Here is a 21,059-nt window from a genome sequence, read left to right on the forward strand (position 1 = left end):
AGGTTTTAAACATTGGGAAACTCTGGTTGTGGTTTCAGATTTCATACTTCAGATGCAACAGGATGAAACCATTGTCAAAGAGAACACAAAGTTTGACTCTTGTTCCAACACAACACCTTGTACACACCCATTCATTCCTCCCTGGCCCCTCATTCTTCCCAAGTCCTGTTAGTGTTTTCCACTGAGGAAGCAAGATATCTTACTTCAAGGCATACTCATTTTCCCTGTGCTTTTTTCTCTCTGAGGAAAACAAAACATTCTATAGGCGGAGCTTGTGAACAACAGTCTCTTTAAAAACCAGAGCCTCCACCCTTACCTGACCACTTCAGCGCCAGCATCCTGCCCAGAAAAGACACAATTAGCCAAAATGATCCCTGGAGGTTTAACTGAAGCCAAACCTGCCACTCCAGAAATCCAGGAGATTGCTAACACGGTGAGTGAATGCAGCCCAAGGAAAGGTTTGATCCCAAATCTTGGTTCCTAGGTTGGCCCTGGGTTAAATATGTTGGTGAACAGGAAAAGCGGAACGTGGGGAAATGAGTGGTTTTGTTTGGACTTCCTTCCAACTGAAAGTTTTTTCAGATAAAATCTCTGATAATCCTGAGAGTGATCTTGAGCAAGTCACATCCCTTCTCTGAGCCTCAGTTTTCCCATTTGTAAAAGAAGAATTTTTATGGGATCATCTCTAAAGCTCTTACAATGTATGATTCTAGGATTACTAATTCAGCTTCTGATGAAATTTGTCTTTTCTCACTGAGTGTAGCCAACATGTAATTAAAGTCTGAGGCTGTTAACTGTTGATGAACTAGACTTTAAATGCACTATAGGAAAAAAATTTTAATGAGTTAAATGTAGAATAAATCATAAAAATGATCCACTTAAAACTTCCTACAAACTTGTCTCAATGGACAATGTTTTAGTATTTGGGAGATTACACTAATAACTAATAGAGAAGTGACATAGTCTATGGTGATTTCAAAATTGATTATGGTGAAAATAGAACTCAATGTGTTTAGCAGGTTAACATATTTTCCTAAGTGTTGTCTGATTTGTTATCACCTATCAAATAAAAATTGATTGTATTACATTTTTATGAAAATAAAATTAAAATTAAAAAAAAAGAGAAAACCAATTATGTACACAGTACCGAGTGAATTGCAATAGGAAGAGAAGGGACATAAACATGGTCCATTAAGGACTATAAGATATAGCCCCTGCCCTCAGGAAGTTTACAACCCATTTAGGGAAGTCAAGATATCTAGAGCATAATATAAAACATTTTCCAGTTAAGTGCTTTTTCATAATCATAGGTTTGGAACCAGGAAAAACCTTAGAGATTACTGGTCAAACGTTCTTACTTTCAGGTGAATAATTCCTGTGTGGCAGCTCTGTTCCTCCAGTACTAATCTCCCAGTTATCACTTGTATTCCCTTAGTCACAGGAGACAGCCTCAGGTGACACTTCCCAGTTTAAGGGCTGGAATATTGAGGAATAGTTAGCATAGAAAACATTTTAGAGTTTAGGAAGCACTTTCACTTCAATTATACCATTCATTCACCCACAAAAAAAACCCCAAGAGGCAGATATTACTCCAACCAGTTTTTTGGTGAGGAAATTTAATCAACACCTTCTCCAAATTATAGAATTATTTACATTCCTGGGCAGAGCCAGGGAAATTGATATGTGTAGGTAATTACATTCTTAATGTGATTTGATAGGATCCCAGGGAAGACCTCCACTTACCTGTCATTTACCTTGAAGTCTTATTCCTTTGCTGTTTTACTGTGTTTCTAGTTTAAAAATTCACCTATTAAAATGCAGATATACTTGGAGGAGATGAAGTTTATCAGCCTTCCCTGTTTTTATCAGAGAGCTTCTCAGTGGAATTCGAGCTGAAGGAAGGACCCATTAGGGAGGCAAAGAGAGGAGGGGGAGGTCATCACACATAAAGGGGAGAGCATCAAAGAAAAATGATGACCACAGGTTCAAAGAATTTGACATCAGAATGAAAGAGAGAGCTTGGATCAGAAAGAGAAGGAAACCAAACAAAGGGCTTGGGGTTGAGAAGTGTTGAACATTTTTGAAGGCAGAAGGAAGGACTTTCTCTATTCTGAAGATAAGAGAGACTGGATGGTAATAGGTGGTATCAGGTATTAAAGGCTGTTAATGGTACTTGGATCCAGAGTGTGTGTGTTAGTTGCTTAGTCATGTCTGACCCTTTGCAATCCCATAGACTGTAGCCCCACCAGGCTCCTCTGTCCATGGGATTCTCCAGGCAAGAACACTGGAGTGGGTTTCTATTTCCTTCTCCAAAAGGAACTATAGAAAGAAAGTGAAGTCGTTCAGTCGTGTCCGACTCTTTGTGACCCCACAGACTGTATGTAGCCTACCAGGCTCCCCCATCCATGGAATTTTCCAGGCAAGGGTACTGAAGTGGGTTGCCATTTCCTTCTCCAGAGTACAGAGGAATAAAGTCCCTCCTTCAATATTCTCTCTACCTCTCTTCTATCTTCTTTCCTATCTGGGGAGACAAGCTATTATGAGGGAAAACAACCCTGGTTTCTTCATTCAGAAAACATTGATTTGAGAATTTCCTGGTGGTCCAGTGGTTAGGACTCAGCATTCCCACTGCTGAGGGCCTGAGTTCAATCTCTGGTCAGGTAACTAAGATCCCACAAGTCACATTGTATGGTCAAATTTAAAATTAAAAAAAAAGAGAAAACCAATTATGTACACAGTACTGAGTGAATTGCAATAGGAAGAGAAGGGACATAAACATGGTCCTACCCTCAGGGAAATTTGTAAAATAAGTTGAAGAAAAGGGATACACACAAGGAAACAAAGACTCAAACATGGCCCCATCCCTGAATATGTGTATTTAATATGTGTAATTAATTACTTAAGATGTAAATTATTAATATGTGTGATTAATTATTTATTATGTAAACACTTAATATATGTAATTAAGGACCAAATGAAGGGCCCACTGGCAAGAGCCTCTGGATCATTTTGGCTGATCCATTATCTTATGTCATATGTGAAAAATCATTGGATGAGAATTCTGAGTATGTTTATATACAGGAAAGAAATGTTATAGCAATAATTTTTATTTTTAGAAATAAGAGCTATTATTACACACACACAGATGCATACACACAAAACATACACATGAGCACACACATCTCTAAGTCAAACCTGGCTGCTGAATACCATTCCTGGCATACACACAGATTATAACTTTTGTCTGCCAGGACACCACACAAAACCTACAAGAAAAACAACACACAAACACCCCATCTGCACACCATTATGGACACACCCGGGAGCTTAGCATGCTGTGGCTCTTACTCACCCACAAATGTGTGTTCTCCTCTCTGACCACAGCCTTCTCATCAAGCAGCTCTTCCATCGCCCCCACGTACAGAGAAGCTGCGGTTCAGCCACACCAGAGTCCTTCAGGCACTTAACCTCCCTTCTGCATCAGAGCATGCCTCAGCCCACTCGATCATTCACCCAGCTGGATCCCATCATGGGTGGTTTCCTATGCTCCTCCACCCTGATTTCCATGACCCCGTGAGCTCTGGCATTCCAGTCCTCAATCAGAGGTCATTCCCACTGCCACCACTTCCTCCTCAGATTCTACTCCAGCTTCAGAGAACTTTGCTCAAGGAAGATGTAGAATCACAGAAAACTCACCCTTTACAAATCTATGAATTCACACCAGTGAATAATGGCTACGGGGCCCTGGGGTGGCTGGATAGCCTTCCAGTCACATCCTGTGGGTTCTTTTCTAGAAACCCTACAGAGGTGGAACTGGACCTCTCGCCTCAGGTTCTCAGTCCTTCCAATCCCCATGGCCTGACCAGATGGCATTTCAGTTCTTTCTCTTAGAAGATTGCAGACATCTGGTGTGAAAACCCTCTGATTTACTTTTCCTTGCTGACTGCATGCCTCTCTCTGGTCTAGGACTTTGTCCTCCTTTCTTAAGGCAGGTGCCATTATTTCTTGTATGCTGGTTGCCTTGCCCCATACTTCTCTGGCCCTCAAAACATAGGCGACAAATGTCCACAAGTCACCTCTCACCAACCCCACTGTACTTTCATGCTGCTACCCAAACTCTCCTTTGTTACTCTCTAAAACGTCACAAAAATGGCCTATCCATGCTGCCACCATAATCCTTCTATTCATTTTTCCTAAATTATGCATAGCCCAAGTGTGTTTCTGCAGGATGATTACAGCCATTTGGGGAAGGTAGGAGAAACACCTGTATCTTTGGTGCAGCAAGGCTGAACTCCTCATATCCCAGAGAATTAACTACTCACCAAGACTCATCCTCTGCAGCAACAAGAAAAGCTTGAACAGCTCTGGGGTGGCTGCACTTTATCAGCTGCTCTTTCCTGATAGCATCCTTCCCCTGGTTTGGACCCCAACCTATACCGTTCCCTTCAGCACCTCAACCACCACCATGCATGCAGATTGAAGAAAGTAAGGGGCAACTATGCACAGCTTAATGTTTGTCTATTTACCACCACACTGGACCACCATTCCCCACTGGTCTTCACCCTCCTAGCACCCACCCTGGGGGCATCTTTCACCACCAACCTACCTTCTTAAGGTTTCATGATCAACTCCTTTCTACTCTTCCCCTTTCCTCCTCCTCACCTGAAATCTCATCATCCAGGTTCATAGCATCCAACAACAGAGCAATACAAATCTGTTTTGCTGGAAAGAAGGAGCAGGGCTACAGGTTTTAAGTACAGTGAACCTGCAGTCAGGGTGCACAGTCTGTCAGGTGTCCACGCACTTATGAAAATGAACAAGGACATTTGAAATCAACTCTCCGATGGAAAATTCTGGACTTGTGGGCTGCATAGATATGATGGAAAGACCCAAATTACAGATTTGGATGTGTTTCTTGGACAATAAGAAATAAAAATATCTGATACAGGGTTCAAAAAATGATAAACCAGATACTCACTATTCAAGGTATTTAAAGCTTTAAGTATGATTAATAATTTTTCATCCAATTACTGTCATGTTCTCTCACAGCCTCAGGTTCCTCACCTGCAAAATAAAGCTTAAATAGATAATTCAGGGTTTAGTGTCAAGATTAACCCTTCCCAACTCAGCTCCTAACGTGACAGGTACCCAGTATTGGCTCCAAAGGGTGAGGATGGGGGAAGCAGTAAGAAACTGAACTCTTCCCTAGCTCATTCTCTCTGCACACTTCGCCACTTTTCTCGTCTCTTTCTTGTGCCCTGTCTCTTCCCATTTCTTTCTCTTTTTTCTTCACTATTTGTCTTCTTCCTTTCTCTGCTTTGCAACCTCACTTTCCATCCCCAAAAAACAATCACATTTTTCCCATCTATTCTGGAGATTTCCCAACTATACAGTAGAATTGGCTGGTGGTCCATGAAGTGTCTGCCCTTCAAAAATTGTCTGAGAGCTCAAAGAATTTGCGAATGTCTAAGTCTTTTTTTGGCTGTGCCATGCAGCTTGCAGGCTCTCATTGCCCAACCAGGGATTGAACCAAGGCCCTGGCCATGAGAACACCAAGTCCTAACAACTGTACTGCCAGGGAACTCCCCAAATGTCTAGGTCTTTGAAAATGGTTGTGGTACCCAAACTGAGGCATCAATAGAAAAGGATTCAAAACATTTGCCCACTGAAGAGAAGGACCAGATGGCCTTGGGAGAACCCTAGGTGCACTGGAGGCCTGATTGAAGCCATACATGCACATAAAATGTTCAGTTATGGGCAGGGAGGCAACTTCCCAATAAACACAGTGTATCAAACACACACGCTTGTTTCCTTTCCTTCTAAGTGATAAGAAAAGGTTAGAGGGGAAAGTCACATCCACAAATATGAAGACAACAAGAGACAGGCAAACACCTCAGAGATATCAACAATATTTTGTGGATTTTTTTCCAACAAAACTTTGAAAGATGGAAAACACAAACAATGTAAAATTATTTGAGTCATCTAGACAGAGCCTAAGCCACATAGGGAAATGTCTGAGTCAGAAGCAAGCAGATTCATGGTGCAGAACTCCAAAATGGCTCAAGCACTGGCAACATCAGAAACTTAGGAAGACAAGAGTGAGCCATGCAGCTAAAACCAGGAGAACTGATGGAAGATTGAGAAGCAGTTACACTGCGCCTAGGTCCTTCCCTCTCACTATTCTCCACCCTGAAAGACAAGCTATCTCCAGTCCTCCACACAGACAGAAGATTAGAACTCTACTCTTAGCAGAAACTGAGTCAGAGAAACCATAGCGGGCACTAGTGTATCATGCCCAGCTGAGAGCAGGATTTCAGTATAGGGATACCCCGTACTGACCACTGATGGACTTAGTAAAAACTGACATATTCCATTTGAGATTCTCTAGCTGCCTTTTCACGCTTGGTTCAGGAATGCTGGCATCTAAGCTTGCATGCCCCTCTGGTAGACAGAAGGATGGCCTTCAAAGATGGCCACATTCTAGTCCCTGAAACCTTCCACAGCAAAGGGACTTGCAGATGTGATTAAATTAAGGACCTTGAGATATGCTATACTATTTTTGCAAATTTGAGTCTGAAATTTTTTTTAAAGATCTTTTTTTAATGTGGACAATTTTTGTTGAAGTCATTATTGAGTTTGTTACAACATTGTTTCTATTTTACATTTTGGTTTTTTGATCACAACGTATGTGGATTCTCAGTTCCCCGACCGAGGATCAAACCTGTATCCCCTTCACTGGAAGGCAAAGTCTTTAACTACTGGACCACCAGGAAAGTCCCTGAAATTATTTCAAAATAAAAAAATTTTGTAATTAAGTAGGAATTACTGGTCTCCCACTTTTATTAATCAAAGATGTATTTAACTATTTGCAAACACATATTTAACAAATTTGTAAATCACGTACATGGAGTTCAATATAGCTTTGGTAATTTGTTTCCTCTTGTTGACAAAAAATTGATCAGCTCATTTAAGAAAGAAATGGAAATTTTATTTGAGCTGAATTTGAGGATTATAACCCAGGAAGAGCATCTCATAAAGTCCATCTAATGTTCCACCCATTAGAAGTCAAGGCACAGGTATGTAAGTTTTTGAGACCAAGGGCTGTACATCAAATGATGTTTAGTTGACAGTTTATTTAACCCAGATCTAAGCAGCAATATGGTATGTCATGTGACACCTTACAAGATCAAGGAGGAATATCATCTTTGAAGGAGTTGTCTTATTGATGCTAAGAGAACGTTGCTCTTTATGGTTGAGCAGGTATTCCTGCTAATGGGGGTGGTTTGGTCGATGCATACTGCGGATACACAATGCACAGTGTGGGCCAGGAAAGGGGAGGCCAACGGGCAGAGAATTTTTTGTTGTTGTTTAAATTTCTCTTGTCTTGCCATAAAAACATGACTTCTATTTCATACTCTTTTCTTTTCTTAAGGTTAAACCACAGCTTGAAGAAAAAACAAATGAGACGTATGAAGAATTTACAGCTATAGAATATAAAACTCAAGTGGTTGCTGGAATAAATTACTACATTAAGGTTAGACTTCAACATTCACTTCAGCACTAAAAGATATTGTATCTTTCATTTTATGTGATGTTCCCTGTCACCCTTACTTTATCATTTGTTCCTTCTCCTTGTCCTAAATCAGAACACCTACCTAGCATGATACTTCCCAAGTGGTAACTCTCAAACTTGGCACATGATGGTATATTTATATCATCTTTTTCTTGTGATATTAGAAGGCTTTCTTCTACTGATTCTTAACTTAATTTCCAGAAGATATAAAGAAAAAGATTCGGAATTCAGAGTGTATGTAGCTCATAACCATGGCTTCTTCTTGTGGGATCTTCGGGATGTGGGGCTAGACCAGATGCTACCTTGAAGCCCTTTCTGTCTCAAAGCTTTGTGATTTTATGTGCCTGAATTGAATGAATTTAAGGAATGATTTGAATCAGTAGCTGAGAAAATAATTTAAACCACTTTCACCCTTTAAATAAGCATCTTGATTAATGTAATTTAAATACATGGGGACTTCCTGATAGTCCAGTGACTAAGACTCCATGCTCCCAATGCAGGGGGCGCAGGTTCGAGCCCTGGTCAGGGAACTAGATCCCATCTGCCACAACTAACAGTTTGTGAGCCACAACTAAAAAACCTGCGTGTCACAATGAAAATAGAAGATCCTGCCTACTGCAACTAAGACCCAGGGCAGCCAAATAAATAAATAAATATTTTAGAATTTTCGTTGCCTAAACCAAAAACAAAAGTGGAAATTCTTATCATAGTTTTCTAGGTCCCAGATTCATGTCCAAACTACCATTTCAGTCTTCATACAAATGATTTCCCAGGAAGATCCCTTTATTTTAGAAGGAAAACTAGATTCTCCATCCCTGGGCCCTGCTCAGTTTTACCTCTGGGCATTTATAAAGCAAGTTCTAGTATAGATATGGGAACAACACATCCCAAATTTTCTAGGCCAATTCTGATTTTCTTCTTCCTCAAACGATGTGACAAAGTATCCCAGTTTGGGAGTCAGAAAATAGAATCACAGAAAAGGCTGTCACCTGTTTTCTTGATCTGTGCATCCTAGAAAATAAAATGTAACTCTGGATTTCATTTGTGTACGGGACCTATGCCTCTTGCCATATCTTTAGCCTGCCCTTTCTCTTATAAAATAAAGTGGTAGGTTTATGTAAGTGTTAGCCACTCAGTTTTGTCTGACTATTTGCGACCCATGGACTGTAGCCTGCCAGGCTCCTCTGTCCATGGAACCAAGGGTCTAAAAATGGTGGTCCAGGAATGCTATTCCAAAAGAGGTTATTGCAACGACGTCTTTATAGGTTTGTAGATTTTTCGTTTGATATGGATCCACACAAATAAATCAATCTCCATTTTCTTTTTCAACTTCCAGATACAAACAGGTGATAATCGTTATATTCACATTAAAGTATTCAAAAGCCTTCCTCAACAAAATCAGTCTTTGAAACTTACTGGCTACCAAGTTGACAAAACCAAGGATGATGAACTGGCCGGCTTTTAGCAGCATGTTCCTAAGGTGGTCGATTCTTTCCTCTGGCACCTGATTAATGACTCGTGCTAATAATAAATGTAGCTATCAAAAAAGAAGAGCATTTCTTTTCCAATAAATTAATCTCTTCAACTAGTTCTCGTCTATTTTATATAATAATAATTACCTTTTCTTTCTCAAAATCAATTTATATCTTGAGATATAAGAAATTCCATAAAAACTGATATCAACTGGGAATCTTAGAAAAATTACTGAGGTCTAATGCAACTGTTCATGGGGTTCTCAAGGTAAGAATACTGAGGTGGTTTGCCGTTCCCTTCTCCGGATGAGGAAAAAGATGGAAACAGTGACAGATTTTATTTTTTCTTGGCCTCCAAAATCACTACAGATGGTGACTACAGTCATGAAATTAAAAGATGCTTTCTCCTTAAAGAAAAGCTATGACAGACCTAAAAGTTGGACACAACTCAGCGACTGAACAACAGCAACAAACATGTGTCTACATGCTTTAGTGTATACAAATGTTTTTATTTCTCTTGGGTGTATACCTAAGAGTAAAATTACTGGTTCAAGACAACTCTGTGTTCAAAGAGTTACATTCAAAGAACTTATGAACTGCTTTCCAAAGCAGCTGCCTTATTTTACTCTCCCAAAAGCAGTGTGTGAGAGTTTGGACTTTTCCAACATCCTCATTAACATTTGTTTAGCTGACTTTTTGAGTCTATTCTTCCTACTGGGTGTGAAATGATTTCTTATCACGGTTTTTACCTGCATTTCCATGATGACAGGCATCTTTTCTTGAATTTATTATTCATTTGCATATTGTCCTTGGAGAAATGTCTATTCAGATCATTTGTGTCTATTTTTAAATTGGTCTATTTGTCTTTTTATTACTGAGTTTTAGGAGTTTTGCATATTCTGGATATAAGGTACCTTACCAGTTATATAATTTGCAAATATTTTCTCTCAATTTTCTTGTTGTCTCTGCACTCCTTTTTTTTTTAATATGAGTAATCTTTTAAATTTTTTATTTATTTATTATTTGACTGCACTGGGTCTTAGTTGAGGTAACCATCTCTGAGTTGCAGCATACAAACCCTTAGTTGCAGCATGTGGGATTAGTTCCCTGACCAGTGATTGAACCTGGGCCCCTTTCTTGGGAGCATGGAGCCTTAGCCACTGGACCACCAGGGAAGTCCCATCTTTGCATTTCTTGATAGTGTTCTTTAAAGCACAAAAGATTTTAATTTTAATGAAATTCAAATTATCCATTTTTTCTTTTGTTGTTTTTGCATTTGGTGTCAAATCTAAGGATCCTTTGTCAAACTCAAGTTCATGATGATTTTCTCCTGTTTTCCTCTGAGAGTTGTGTTGTTTTAGCTTTTAATTTGAGTCTTTGATCCTTTTGAGTTAATTTTATAAGTATTAGTAGTATGATGTAAGGATTCCATTTCATTCTTTTGCATATGGTTATCTAATTTTTGCAGCATGACGTGTTGAAAAGATTATTCTTTCCCACATTAGTCTTGGTGTCCTTGTTGAAAACTAGCTGATTACAGTCCCATGAGTTCATCTCTGGACCTTAATTCTGTTTCACTAATTTACATGTATATCTCATGCCAGTACCATACTTTCTTGATTATTGTTGCTTTGTAGTAAGTTTTGAAATCAACAAGTGGTTAGTTCTACAACTTTGTTCTTTTTCAAGAATGTTTTTGTTCTCCTGGATCCTTTGAACTTCCATATGAATTTTAGAATCAGCTTATAAATTTCTGCAAAAAAGTCATCTAGGATTCTGATAGGAATTGTGTAGAATCTGTAGATCAATTTGGGGAGTAGTGCAGTCTTAACAATGTTAAACCATCAATACACAAATAAGGATGCTTCTCCAATTACTTACACCTTCTTTAATTTCTTTTGAGAATGTTTTATAATTTTCAGAGTATATGTTTTACACATCTTTTTGTTAAATTTATTCTATGGATGCTATTGTAAATGGAATTGTTCTCTTAATTTCATTTTTGTTTTTAGTTGTACATGTATAAAAAATACAATTGATTTTTATGTATTGGTCTTGAATTCTTCAAACTTGCTGAACTTGTTTGTTGGTAGATTCCTTAGGATTTTCATATACTTCAAGATCACGTCATCTGCAAAGAAAGATTGTTTTACTTCTTCCTTTCCAAATTGGATACCTTTTATTTTAATTAAGTACCTAATTGTACTTGCTAGAATCTCCAAAGTTGAGTAGAAGTGGTGAGAATGGCTATCCCTGTCTTGTTTGACCTTTAGGGGAAAACATCCAGTCTATCACCATTAAGTATAATGTTATCTAAGGGGTTTTTGTAGACACACTTTATCAAGTTGAGGATATTCTCTAATATGTTGTGTTTTTTATGATGAAAGGACATCAGATTTTATCAAACGCTTTTTTTCTTGCATCTAGAGATGACAATGTGTTTTTGTCTTTTTATTCTATTGATACAGTATGTTACATTAATTGATTTGAGAATGTTAAGTCAACTTTGCATTCTGAAATGAATTTCATGTGGTCATAGTGTACAATTCTTTCTTACACGCTACATTTGGTTTGCCAGTATTTTGTTTAGGACTTCTGCATCCGTATTCTTAAAAGATACTGGTCTGTAGTTTTCTTCTGATGTCTTTGGTTTTGGTATCTAGATGATACTGGTCTCATAGAATGAGTTGGAAAGTGTTCCTCTCTTATTTTTTGGAAGAATTTGTGTGAAATTAATATCAATTCTTCTTTAAATGACTGGTAGAATTCAGCAGTGAAGTCGTCTAGGCCTGGGCTTTTCTCTGTGGTAAGTTTTTGATTACTAATAGAATCTCTCTACTTGTCATAGATCTATTTAGACTGACTATTTCTTCCTGAGTTTTAGTAGTATGTGTTTCTAGAAATTTTTCTATTTCATGTATATATTCTACTTTATTGACATACAGTTGTTCATAGTAATCCTTCCTTGGTGTCATCTAATGGATTTTGGACTGAATTGTTTCAGAAAGAGAGGGGAAGAAGTGAGAGAGATGAGAAGGGAGAAAGGAGAAAAAGGAAGATGGGGAAAGAGAAGAGGATATTTGTTATAAAGATGCCCTGAATAATGTCTCCCAGTGTGTTCTGCACTCTGCTCACTATTCAGCTAGTGCCACTTGCCAATTCCCCACCCCCAAATAATAATATAGTATATATTAAGTGTTTATTATATGCCAGGTAGAGGTCTAGAGACTTTCCACATATAATTCATTTAATTCTTATAACAACCTCATAAGGTAACTATTATTATTTTCTCCCCTTTACAGAGACTGAGTATAGAGAGGTTAGGTTACTTGCCCACAGCCTCATGGCTAGTTAGTAAAGTAAGGATAAAATCCCAGGCTGTTTGCCTCCAGGACCAATACTCTTAATCCCTACACTTCACTAAGAAAAGCTTAGAATTCATTTGCTCAGCTCTGCTAACCCCGAAGGAGGTACGTGAGAACTTGAAATACAGCGATTTTTTTGGTAACCACTGACAACTCTAAATGCTTCTTGATAAGGAAACTGTCCTATTCATCTGCCTTCAGCTCTTAGCACATAGAGATTTAGTTCAATAAATGAACTAAAAGATCTCCACTGGCTGGCTAGTATTAATGCCATAGGGCTCTTAGGTAACAGGGTTACCACAGATGATTCCACTGGCCTAATAATAAGAATCATTTTCTGAACAGTGAAAACAAGAACACAAATATCTGTAGCTATATACACAGAAGAGCTGATCAAAGATATTTGAAACTCCATAATCAGATTGATGAGATTTATTTTTACTTTATCCTGATCTTGGTATAGAAAGCCTATACCACCGGTTTAAGAATTGGCCTAGGGGCTTCCCTGGTGATCCAGAGGTTAAGAATCCTCCTTGCAATGCAGGAGACACTAGACCGATCCCTCCTCTAGGAAGATTCCCCCCTGCCTTGGAACAATTAGGCCCACGCACCACAACTACTGAGCCCTCAGGCCACAACTACTGAAGCCTGTGTGTCTAGAGCCTGTGCTTTGCAACAAGATAGCCATTCCAACAGAAAGCCCAAGCATTGCAACTAGAGAGTAGCCCTTGCTCGCCACCAGTAGAGAAAAGCCTGCACGGCGATGAAGACCCAGTGCAGTCAAAAATAAAACTAACCAAATAAATAAATAAAAATCTTAAAAAATAAGAATTAGTCTAATGAAGGACACACAGAATCTATGCAAAGACAATTACTGCACTTCACTGTCAGAAATTAAAAACTGGAGTAAATGGATAAGTATATCATGTTGCTGATTAGGTAGACTTTATGTTAAAGAGAACATAGTAATAAATAGGAATAATTAGGAAAGAAGATCAAGTAATATGTGCAGTGATTCTCAATCTTGCCTACATATTAGAACCACTTAATTTATAAATGAAAAAAAAAAAAATTTAGGTTGGAGTCCCACTGCAGACCAATTACATAAGAATCTCTGGAAAACAGTCGAAGTGATTCTAATGTTAGCTAGGGTTGAATACGTCTATGATATAAAGGAAAAGAGAAAATGGTTTAACTGAAGTACCTGCCTTAATAGAATTGAAAATAGAAAGTATGACCCAGGGAACTCCCTGGCAGTCCAGTGGTTAAGACTCTGTGCTTTCATTGCCAAGGACACAAGTTCCACCCCTGGTTGGGGAACTAAGATCCCATACGTCTTGCGGTGTGGGGGGAAAAAAGTGTGACCCAAATCTGTCTAAGCCAGGTAAAATAAAAATAGTATGAAAATAATTTTTTATTCACTAAATGTTAAAAAATACATTTTGAGGAAAGAGGGGTGGGATGAATTGGGAAACTGGGATTCACATGTATACACTATTGATACTATATATAAAATAGATAGAGTTTATTCCCTTTTATTGGTGGATAGTCCAGAAGCAGGAGCCCCGCAGGCAGTCTGCTTGGGCTTAGCCATATGTTAGCCGCCTCGTGGGGACTGGCTGGGCTGAGGCAGTGAGCGGTTGTGTGCATCCCAAGGCCCAGCGCCCACCACTGTCACAATGGGCTGCTCATTCCTAAGCCAGGGAAAGAGAGGCACAGCCAGCGCAGCCACCAGCCCAGAGAGCAGATTTCTAGATTTCAGGGAGAAATATCAGCAACCTCTGATATGCAGATGACACCACCCTTATGGCAGAAAGCGAAGAGGGTATTCCCTTGATGAAGGTGAAAGGGGAGAGTGAAAAAGCTGGCTTAACACTGAACATTCAAAAAACTAAGATCATGGCATCCAGTCACATCACTTCATAGCAAATAAATGGGGAAACAATGACAGACTTTATCTTCTTGGGCTCCAAAATCACTGTGGACAGTGACTGCAACCATGAAACTGAAAGATGCTTGCTCCTCGGAAAAAAGCTATGATGAACCTAAACAGCATATTAAAAAGCAGAGACACCACTTCGCAGACAAAGGTCTGTATAGTCAAAGCTATGGTTTTTCCAGTAGTCATGTACAGATGTGAGAATTGGACCATAAAGAAGGCTGAGCCCAGAAAAATTGATGCTTTTGAACTGTGGTGTTGGAGAAGACTCTTGAGAGTCCCTTGGACAGCGAGGAGATCAAACCAGTCAATCCTAAAGAAATTAGTATTGAATATTCATTGGAAGGACTGATGTTGAAGCTGAAGTTCCAATACTTAGGCTACCTGATGTGAAGAACTGACTCATTAGAAAAGCACCTGATGCTGGGAAAGACTGAAGGCAGGAAGAGAAGGGGACGACAAAGGATGAGATGTTGGAAGACATCACCGACTCAATGGGCATGAGTTTGAGCAAACTCTGGGAGATAGCGAGGACAGGAAAGCCTGGCATGCTGCAGTCCATGGGGTCACAAAGAGTTGGACATGACTTATAACATGTTATAACTTATAACAACAAATAAAATAGAGAACTAATGAGAACATACTACATAGCACAGGGAACTCTACTCAATGGTCTGTGGTGACCTAAATTGGAAGGAAATCCAAAAAAGAGAGGATATGTGTATATGTATAGCTGATTCACTTTGCTGTACCGCAGAAACACAACGTTGTAAAACTCCAATGAAAATTAATATAAAAGAAAGGAAAATAAATTTCTCCATGTTTAAATGTATCATAATAATTTGCAAATTGGTTTAAAAGTATTCAATTGGAATAGTTTAAAATCAGTTTCAACACAGATGATTTTGTGAAATGGGAGTGGCTTATTTAAAGGTTAAGGAGGTGGTACCTGAGCAAGTAGATTCATTCCTCCAAAATTGTTCAGATTCCCAGAGTAACAAAGAGGAAAATAGATCTAAAACTGGATAAACTGTTGATGGAAAGGGTGTTCAAAAGTTGGTTGGCCGTTTAATTAAAGGCCTTATCCAAATAAAGAATCAGGTTTTTCCCCCAAAAGACATGTCTTCTCTTAGCAATACCATGGCAAGCAAAGGGAAAAAAATTACATTTCTGAAACATTTGCCCCACCAAATTTGAAGTGGAATCTGGGTGAAAGAATTTGTTCTTTATGGTGAGAATTATTTTCCCTAACCCCAAAGAAAGAGACTGAGAGAATGCTCGCTTGCCTTCAAAAGTGAAGGCCTCAACCCCAGCTATCTGTCAGGCACTTCCAGAATTCTCTGCCATAGACATGGTTAAGTGATGTTATGGGTCAACTGAAGATTCAGAGGACATGAGGCTGCCCAGGGTTGCAGGCAATGCCTACCCTGTTTTTTCTTGGTAAACAGGATTGCTTTACTTCCTTAAGGGAGTGAATTGATTGATTTCTGGCATGTTTCTCATTTAAAAGCCCAAACTCAACCTGGATGCTAATCTGAGTCTTTCCTTGCTGGAACTGAAGTTCAGACACCATGGGGAGTTTCTCCCAAGAGGCTATCCAGCACATCCATGGTGCTCTCAACAACAATATGAGAAAGTATTGATTGGATGAAGAAAAAATATCCTAATGTCAATGGACTATTTAAACAAGATACTGCTTGGCCACTGACTGACTGGAAATGTTCTTGATAGACTCCTTTGGTTGAAAAGAACTTTTTTATATCATGTGGGGATTTATCATAAAGATGCATCTGCCGAGAAATCTAGAAAATGCCAATCAACTAGGTCTCAGGGAGAAGAGGGACCTGAACATAAATGGACCTCACAGCCAGAACCAGGATCCAAGGCAGCTCTAAGGAACTGAGAAGCTGTGATGGTTGGTTTTTACTCTTGGGGCCGATCATTCATGGGTCTCAGCTATTCCCCACATTCTCTGCTTCTCTGTTTCTTTACACCTTTCTGCCAGCTCCAACTGACATTCTCTCTTCTATTTTGTATATTTTTCTCTGCTTCATGGTGTGCATCCTCATATGGGTGCGTGCTCAGTCATGTTCTACTCTGCAACCCTGTGACTGTAGCCCACCAGGCTCCTCTGTCCATGGGAATCTCCAGGCAAGAATACTGGAGTGGGTTGCCATTTCCTCCTCCAGAGGATCTTTCTGACCCAGGGATCAAACCTGTGTCTCCTGCGTCTCCTGCATTGGCAGGCAGGTTCTTTACCACTGAGCCACTTGGGGCCCCTGCTTTTTCAGAACAGTGGGCTTTCCTGGCCCCTGTTGTACCTCATCACCACTGTCCTTCAAGCTTTACCTCCCACTGCTAAGTACATCATTTTCTCAATATTTCTCAGTTCAGAGCCTTGAAGAATTTGATTGTCCTGATCAACTTTTTGTTCTAGGACTTGTCACAGGACACTGGCTAGCTTAAGGTTTGTTGGTTCTTAGGTCAATCGCTCAGCCCTGATCCAATCACCATGGTATAAAGTGGGCTACCAAGGAGTGCTCTTTAAGTGGGAGCTATGAGCCAGAGTTGTCCCTAGAAAGGGCTCTGGTATGGTATCTGATCAACATGACAAGTATATGGATGAGGAGATGGATGGATGAACAGGCAGACAGGAACATTTTGTCCTCAGAAAGGTAAAGAACAATTGATTAGGGAAAGAGAGAGAACTTTAATGCTGGGTTTGAACAACTGAGCAAAGATGAGAACTATGTATTTGCATGATGGAATATTTCAGTGAGGTCTTACTTCAACCCAGGGGTGCCCTCAACTTGTCACTGTACTCAGAAGCTGGGAGCTAGCTGAGGTCAAACCTCTTATTAACATTTTGATTTTCCTCCCCAACATAATGCTGTGGGTAAACTAGGCTTTTTCTAGAAATGCTGTCGCTATTAGGAGAGATAACTTTAGACCTGCAGGGAGCCGGCCTGAATGTACAGGCCCCTTACGGCCCTAAGAGAGATCAAAAGGTCTCTCTTTGTCCTGCCACCCCTTCTTGTTAAAAGTATAGACTGGCATTTGTCTCCTTCAGGGAAAAAACACACCGGTGACCTTTTTGCCTGTTTTTCTGGTGCTGATAAACTCATCATGCCTGAAACCTGTTTTCCATCTAATGTTCTATTGATGAAGCCTGTTTTCTATCTAATGTTCTAATCTTAATCATGTTGGGCGCTAGGGTAATTAACGCTTTACTGATCTTGAGTGTGGGAATTTAAAACATCTGTAGCTCTGCACGTATGCAAACCCTCGATCTATTCTTAGTAACTCCTGTTAGCGTATATATAGGCGTGGTATTCCTCAATAAAGTTGGCGGAGTCAGACGCAAGCGGACTCCGTCCCTCTCAACCCCATCTTTCTCTTTCTGAGTCTTCTTTCTGAGTCTTCTTTTTCCTAGGTACTCTGGTAATTGCATTCTTGACCAGTTCGTTTGCCGGCAGGCTCCGGCATAGACCTTTTTGGGTTTTTTTGCTCTTCAATGTTTATACTCAACTAAATAAGTTTTTTTTTTTTTTTAAAGAAACAATCAAGGCTTATCTAGAAGGCTAAATGCACACAGAAATCATGAGTAACCAAAATGATCTCTAATGTATTTGATCAGATCACCCATCTCTAGGCAGAATGTTCATTTTTCTTAATTTGAAATGAGACCACAACTTTGACTAATCTCCCAGTTTACAAGTTATTCCTGGATGGTCTTATGTAGGTAGTGTGGCACAGAAGCAGAGTCCTCTGCAGTAGCACTAGGTATATTATCACTCTGTTTCCCAAACTAGTATGTTTGGAGCATAACTTGAAAGAGACTGACTTGTTAGAAAACTTTTTTTTTTTACCATGCTGCACCACCACATGTGGGATGTAGTTCCCTGACCAGGGATGGAAACTGCATCCCCTGTGGTGGAAGCTCAGAGTCTTAACCACTGGTCCAGCCAAGGAATTTCAGAAAACTTCCTTTTTACTATACGTATTTGATACACTTCATTCTCTAATTCACTTTTCTAAGATCAACAGCATTATAATATTCTCTTAGCTGAACAGTCATTTGCAATCTCCATTTCTGATTTCTTGCTTTTCGGTGGGGAGGGAGTGGAACTTTATCACCTTAGCACACTATGTAATTGTTTTCTATTGTTTGTCTACCCTTACTACATGAAGCTCTTTGTTGCTGTTTAGTCACTCAGTTGTGTCTGACTCTTTGTGACCCCATGAATTGCAGCATACCAGGCTTCCCTGTCCTTCACGATCTCCTGGAGCTTGCTCAAACTCATGTCCGTTGTCTTGGAGATGCCATCCAACCATCTCATCCTCTGTCATCCTCTTCTCCTGCCTTCAATATTTCCCAGCATCAGGATCTTTTCTGAGTAAGCTCTTCGCATCAGGCAGCCAAAGTATTGAGGCTTCAGTTTCATCATCAGTCCTTCCAATGAATATTCAGGACTGATTTCCTTTAGGATTGACTGGTTTGATCTCCTTGCAGCCCAAGGGACTCTCAAGTCTTCTCCAACACCACAGTTCAAAACATCAGTTCTTTGGCTCCCAGCTGTCTTTATGGTCCAACTCTTACATCCATACATGACTACTGGAAAAACCATAGCTTTGACTAGACAGACCTGTGTCAGGCAAAGTAATGTCTCTGCTTTTTAATATACTGTCTAGGCTTGCCATAGCTTTTCTTCCAAGGAGAAAGAATTTTTTAATTTCATGACTACAGTCACCATCTGCAGTGATTTTGGAGCCCAAGAAAATAGTCTGTCACTGGTTCTTTGAGAAAGAAAGCTCTTTGAGAGCAAAACATTTTTTTAATATATTTTGTTCACTGATTAGTAGTGAAACTGATTAGCACTATTGTGGAAGGCACTCAAATACTTGATAACCCATTTGCAAATTCTTTTAACATCAGTATCTCCTTTATGGTTATCTTCATTTTGCAGTGAAAGGGCCAAACTCTTCTCTGAACTTTGTACCTTGTTTTTTCTCTCTTTCTGGCTATCTTACCTATCCTTCAGGGTCTTCCTTGGTGGCTCAGACAGTAAAGAATCTGCCTGAAGTGCAGGAGACCCAGGTTTGACCCCTGGGTCAGGAAGATCCCCTGGAGAAGGGAATGGCTGCCCACTCCAGTATTTTGGCCTGGAGAAATCCATGCAGAGAGGATCCTGGAGGGATACAGTCCATGGGATCACAAAGACTCAGACACAACTAAGTGACTAATACTTACCTATCCTTCAAGCAACAAAATCAATACATTGTTGTAAGGCAGCAATTACATGCAAGACACTGTTTCAGCACACAAATCAACTTTCAAAAGCAATGCACCACCTGTTTCTTAAAAACTGGAGGCTTTAAATGCCATTCATCACAAACTAAACACACTAATATTCATTTACACTAAAAGTCATCCATACCATAATTACATTTTCATAATATTGGAATGATTCAAGCATCCTGCTAAAATTGGATTAGCTAGACAGTACTTTAGAGCAGACATGAAATGCTGGAAAGGCTGTTATGAATCTTTTCCAATGATTCTGGTTCTGAATTCCCTGTTGGACAACTTTGTTGAGTCTTATTTTTATTCTTGCATGAATCCATTTAATTCACTCATACATCTAATAATTATTAAACATCAGCTGTCATCAGCTGTGGGTTCTTCAGTAGCTCAAACAGTAAAGAATCTGCCTGCTATGCAGGAGATCCAAGTTCAATCCCTGGGTCAGGAAGATCCCCTGGAGAAGGGAATGGCAACCCACTCCAGTATTCTTGCCTGGAGAATTCCAGGGACAGAGTCTGGAGGGTTCCAGTCCACGGGGTTGCAAAGAGTCAGACACAACTGAGTGACTTTCACTTTTTTCACTTTTTCTGTCATGTACCATTCAATAACAGGCAAGTCCTATAGAAAATCTTTTTCATTGCTGGCACAAGGCAATTTTTTTCTTGTTGAAAGACTATAATATAATCTTCACAAAAGTAGGTCTTGTTAAAAAAAAGTAGGTCTTGTTTATCAATATTCTCAACTACAACAGTATCTAATCCATGGTAAATGCTCAAAATGCTCTAGTGCACAACCTGACAATCAACATACTGAACACACAAGCCTATCCACAACCCTTCTGGGAGTGTTGATCTAACTGTGCCAGAGCCAGGAGGCTTGCGTTTAAACTGTGGTAGGCAGGCTTCTAGAACGGCTCTCCAAGATGCCCCACTCTAATTCCTCAGACTGTGAACATGAGACACTACATCTGTGATGTTACATTACCCAGAAAAAGGGATTTGCAGATATAACTAAAGTTGTAATCAGTTGACTTAAAGTTAAAACAAAGGAAAATTATTATGGTAAAACTAATACGCACCCTTTAAAAGCAGTTTGTTTGGCTTATAGCAGAAAAAGAAGTCAGATCCCAAGAATGAGGGTTCAATGCACCGTTGCTAGCTTGAAAAGGGAGGAGACCATAGGCTCCTCAGGAAATGTGGGTGGCTTTTAGAAGCTCAGAGTGGCTGATGAGAACCAGCAAGGTATCAGGAACTTCAGTCTTAGAACTGAAAGGATCTGAATTCTACCAACTGAATGAGCCTGGATGCAGGTTCTTCCCCTGGAGACTCCAGACAAGAGCCCAGTCACAAATTGATTGCAGCCTGTGAGACCCCAGGCAGGGAACTCAGCCAAGCTTTCCTAGCCT

General features: G+C 39.7%; 1 protein-coding gene across 1 annotated transcript; it reads left to right on the top strand.

The window, feature by feature from the left end:
* Positions 1-281: 281 nt before the first annotated feature.
* Positions 282-9,161, top strand: CSTA (cystatin A). Its single transcript, XM_043474101.1, has 3 exons — positions 282-433; positions 7,433-7,534; positions 8,910-9,161. Exons 1-3 carry the CDS (start codon positions 368-370, stop codon positions 9,036-9,038), a joined length of 297 nt encoding a protein of 98 aa, XP_043330036.1. The 5' UTR covers positions 282-367; the 3' UTR covers positions 9,039-9,161.
* Positions 9,162-21,059: the final 11,898 nt, after the last annotated feature.

This window comes from Cervus canadensis, chromosome 7 (genome assembly GCF_019320065.1).
Source record: "Cervus canadensis isolate Bull #8, Minnesota chromosome 7, ASM1932006v1, whole genome shotgun sequence".
NCBI classification, from domain to species: domain Eukaryota; kingdom Metazoa; phylum Chordata; class Mammalia; order Artiodactyla; family Cervidae; genus Cervus; species Cervus canadensis.

Coding starts and splice junctions, on each gene's coding strand:
- CSTA (XM_043474101.1), top strand. CDS start 368: ATGATCCCTGGAGGTTTAACTGAAGCCAAACCTGCCACTCCAGAAATC. Junction 434..7,432: donor TCCAGGAGATTGCTAACACG/GTGAGTGAATGC, acceptor TCTTTTCTTAAG/GTTAAACCACAGCTTGAAGA. Junction 7,535..8,909: donor GAATAAATTACTACATTAAG/GTTAGACTTCAA, acceptor TTCAACTTCCAG/ATACAAACAGGTGATAATCG.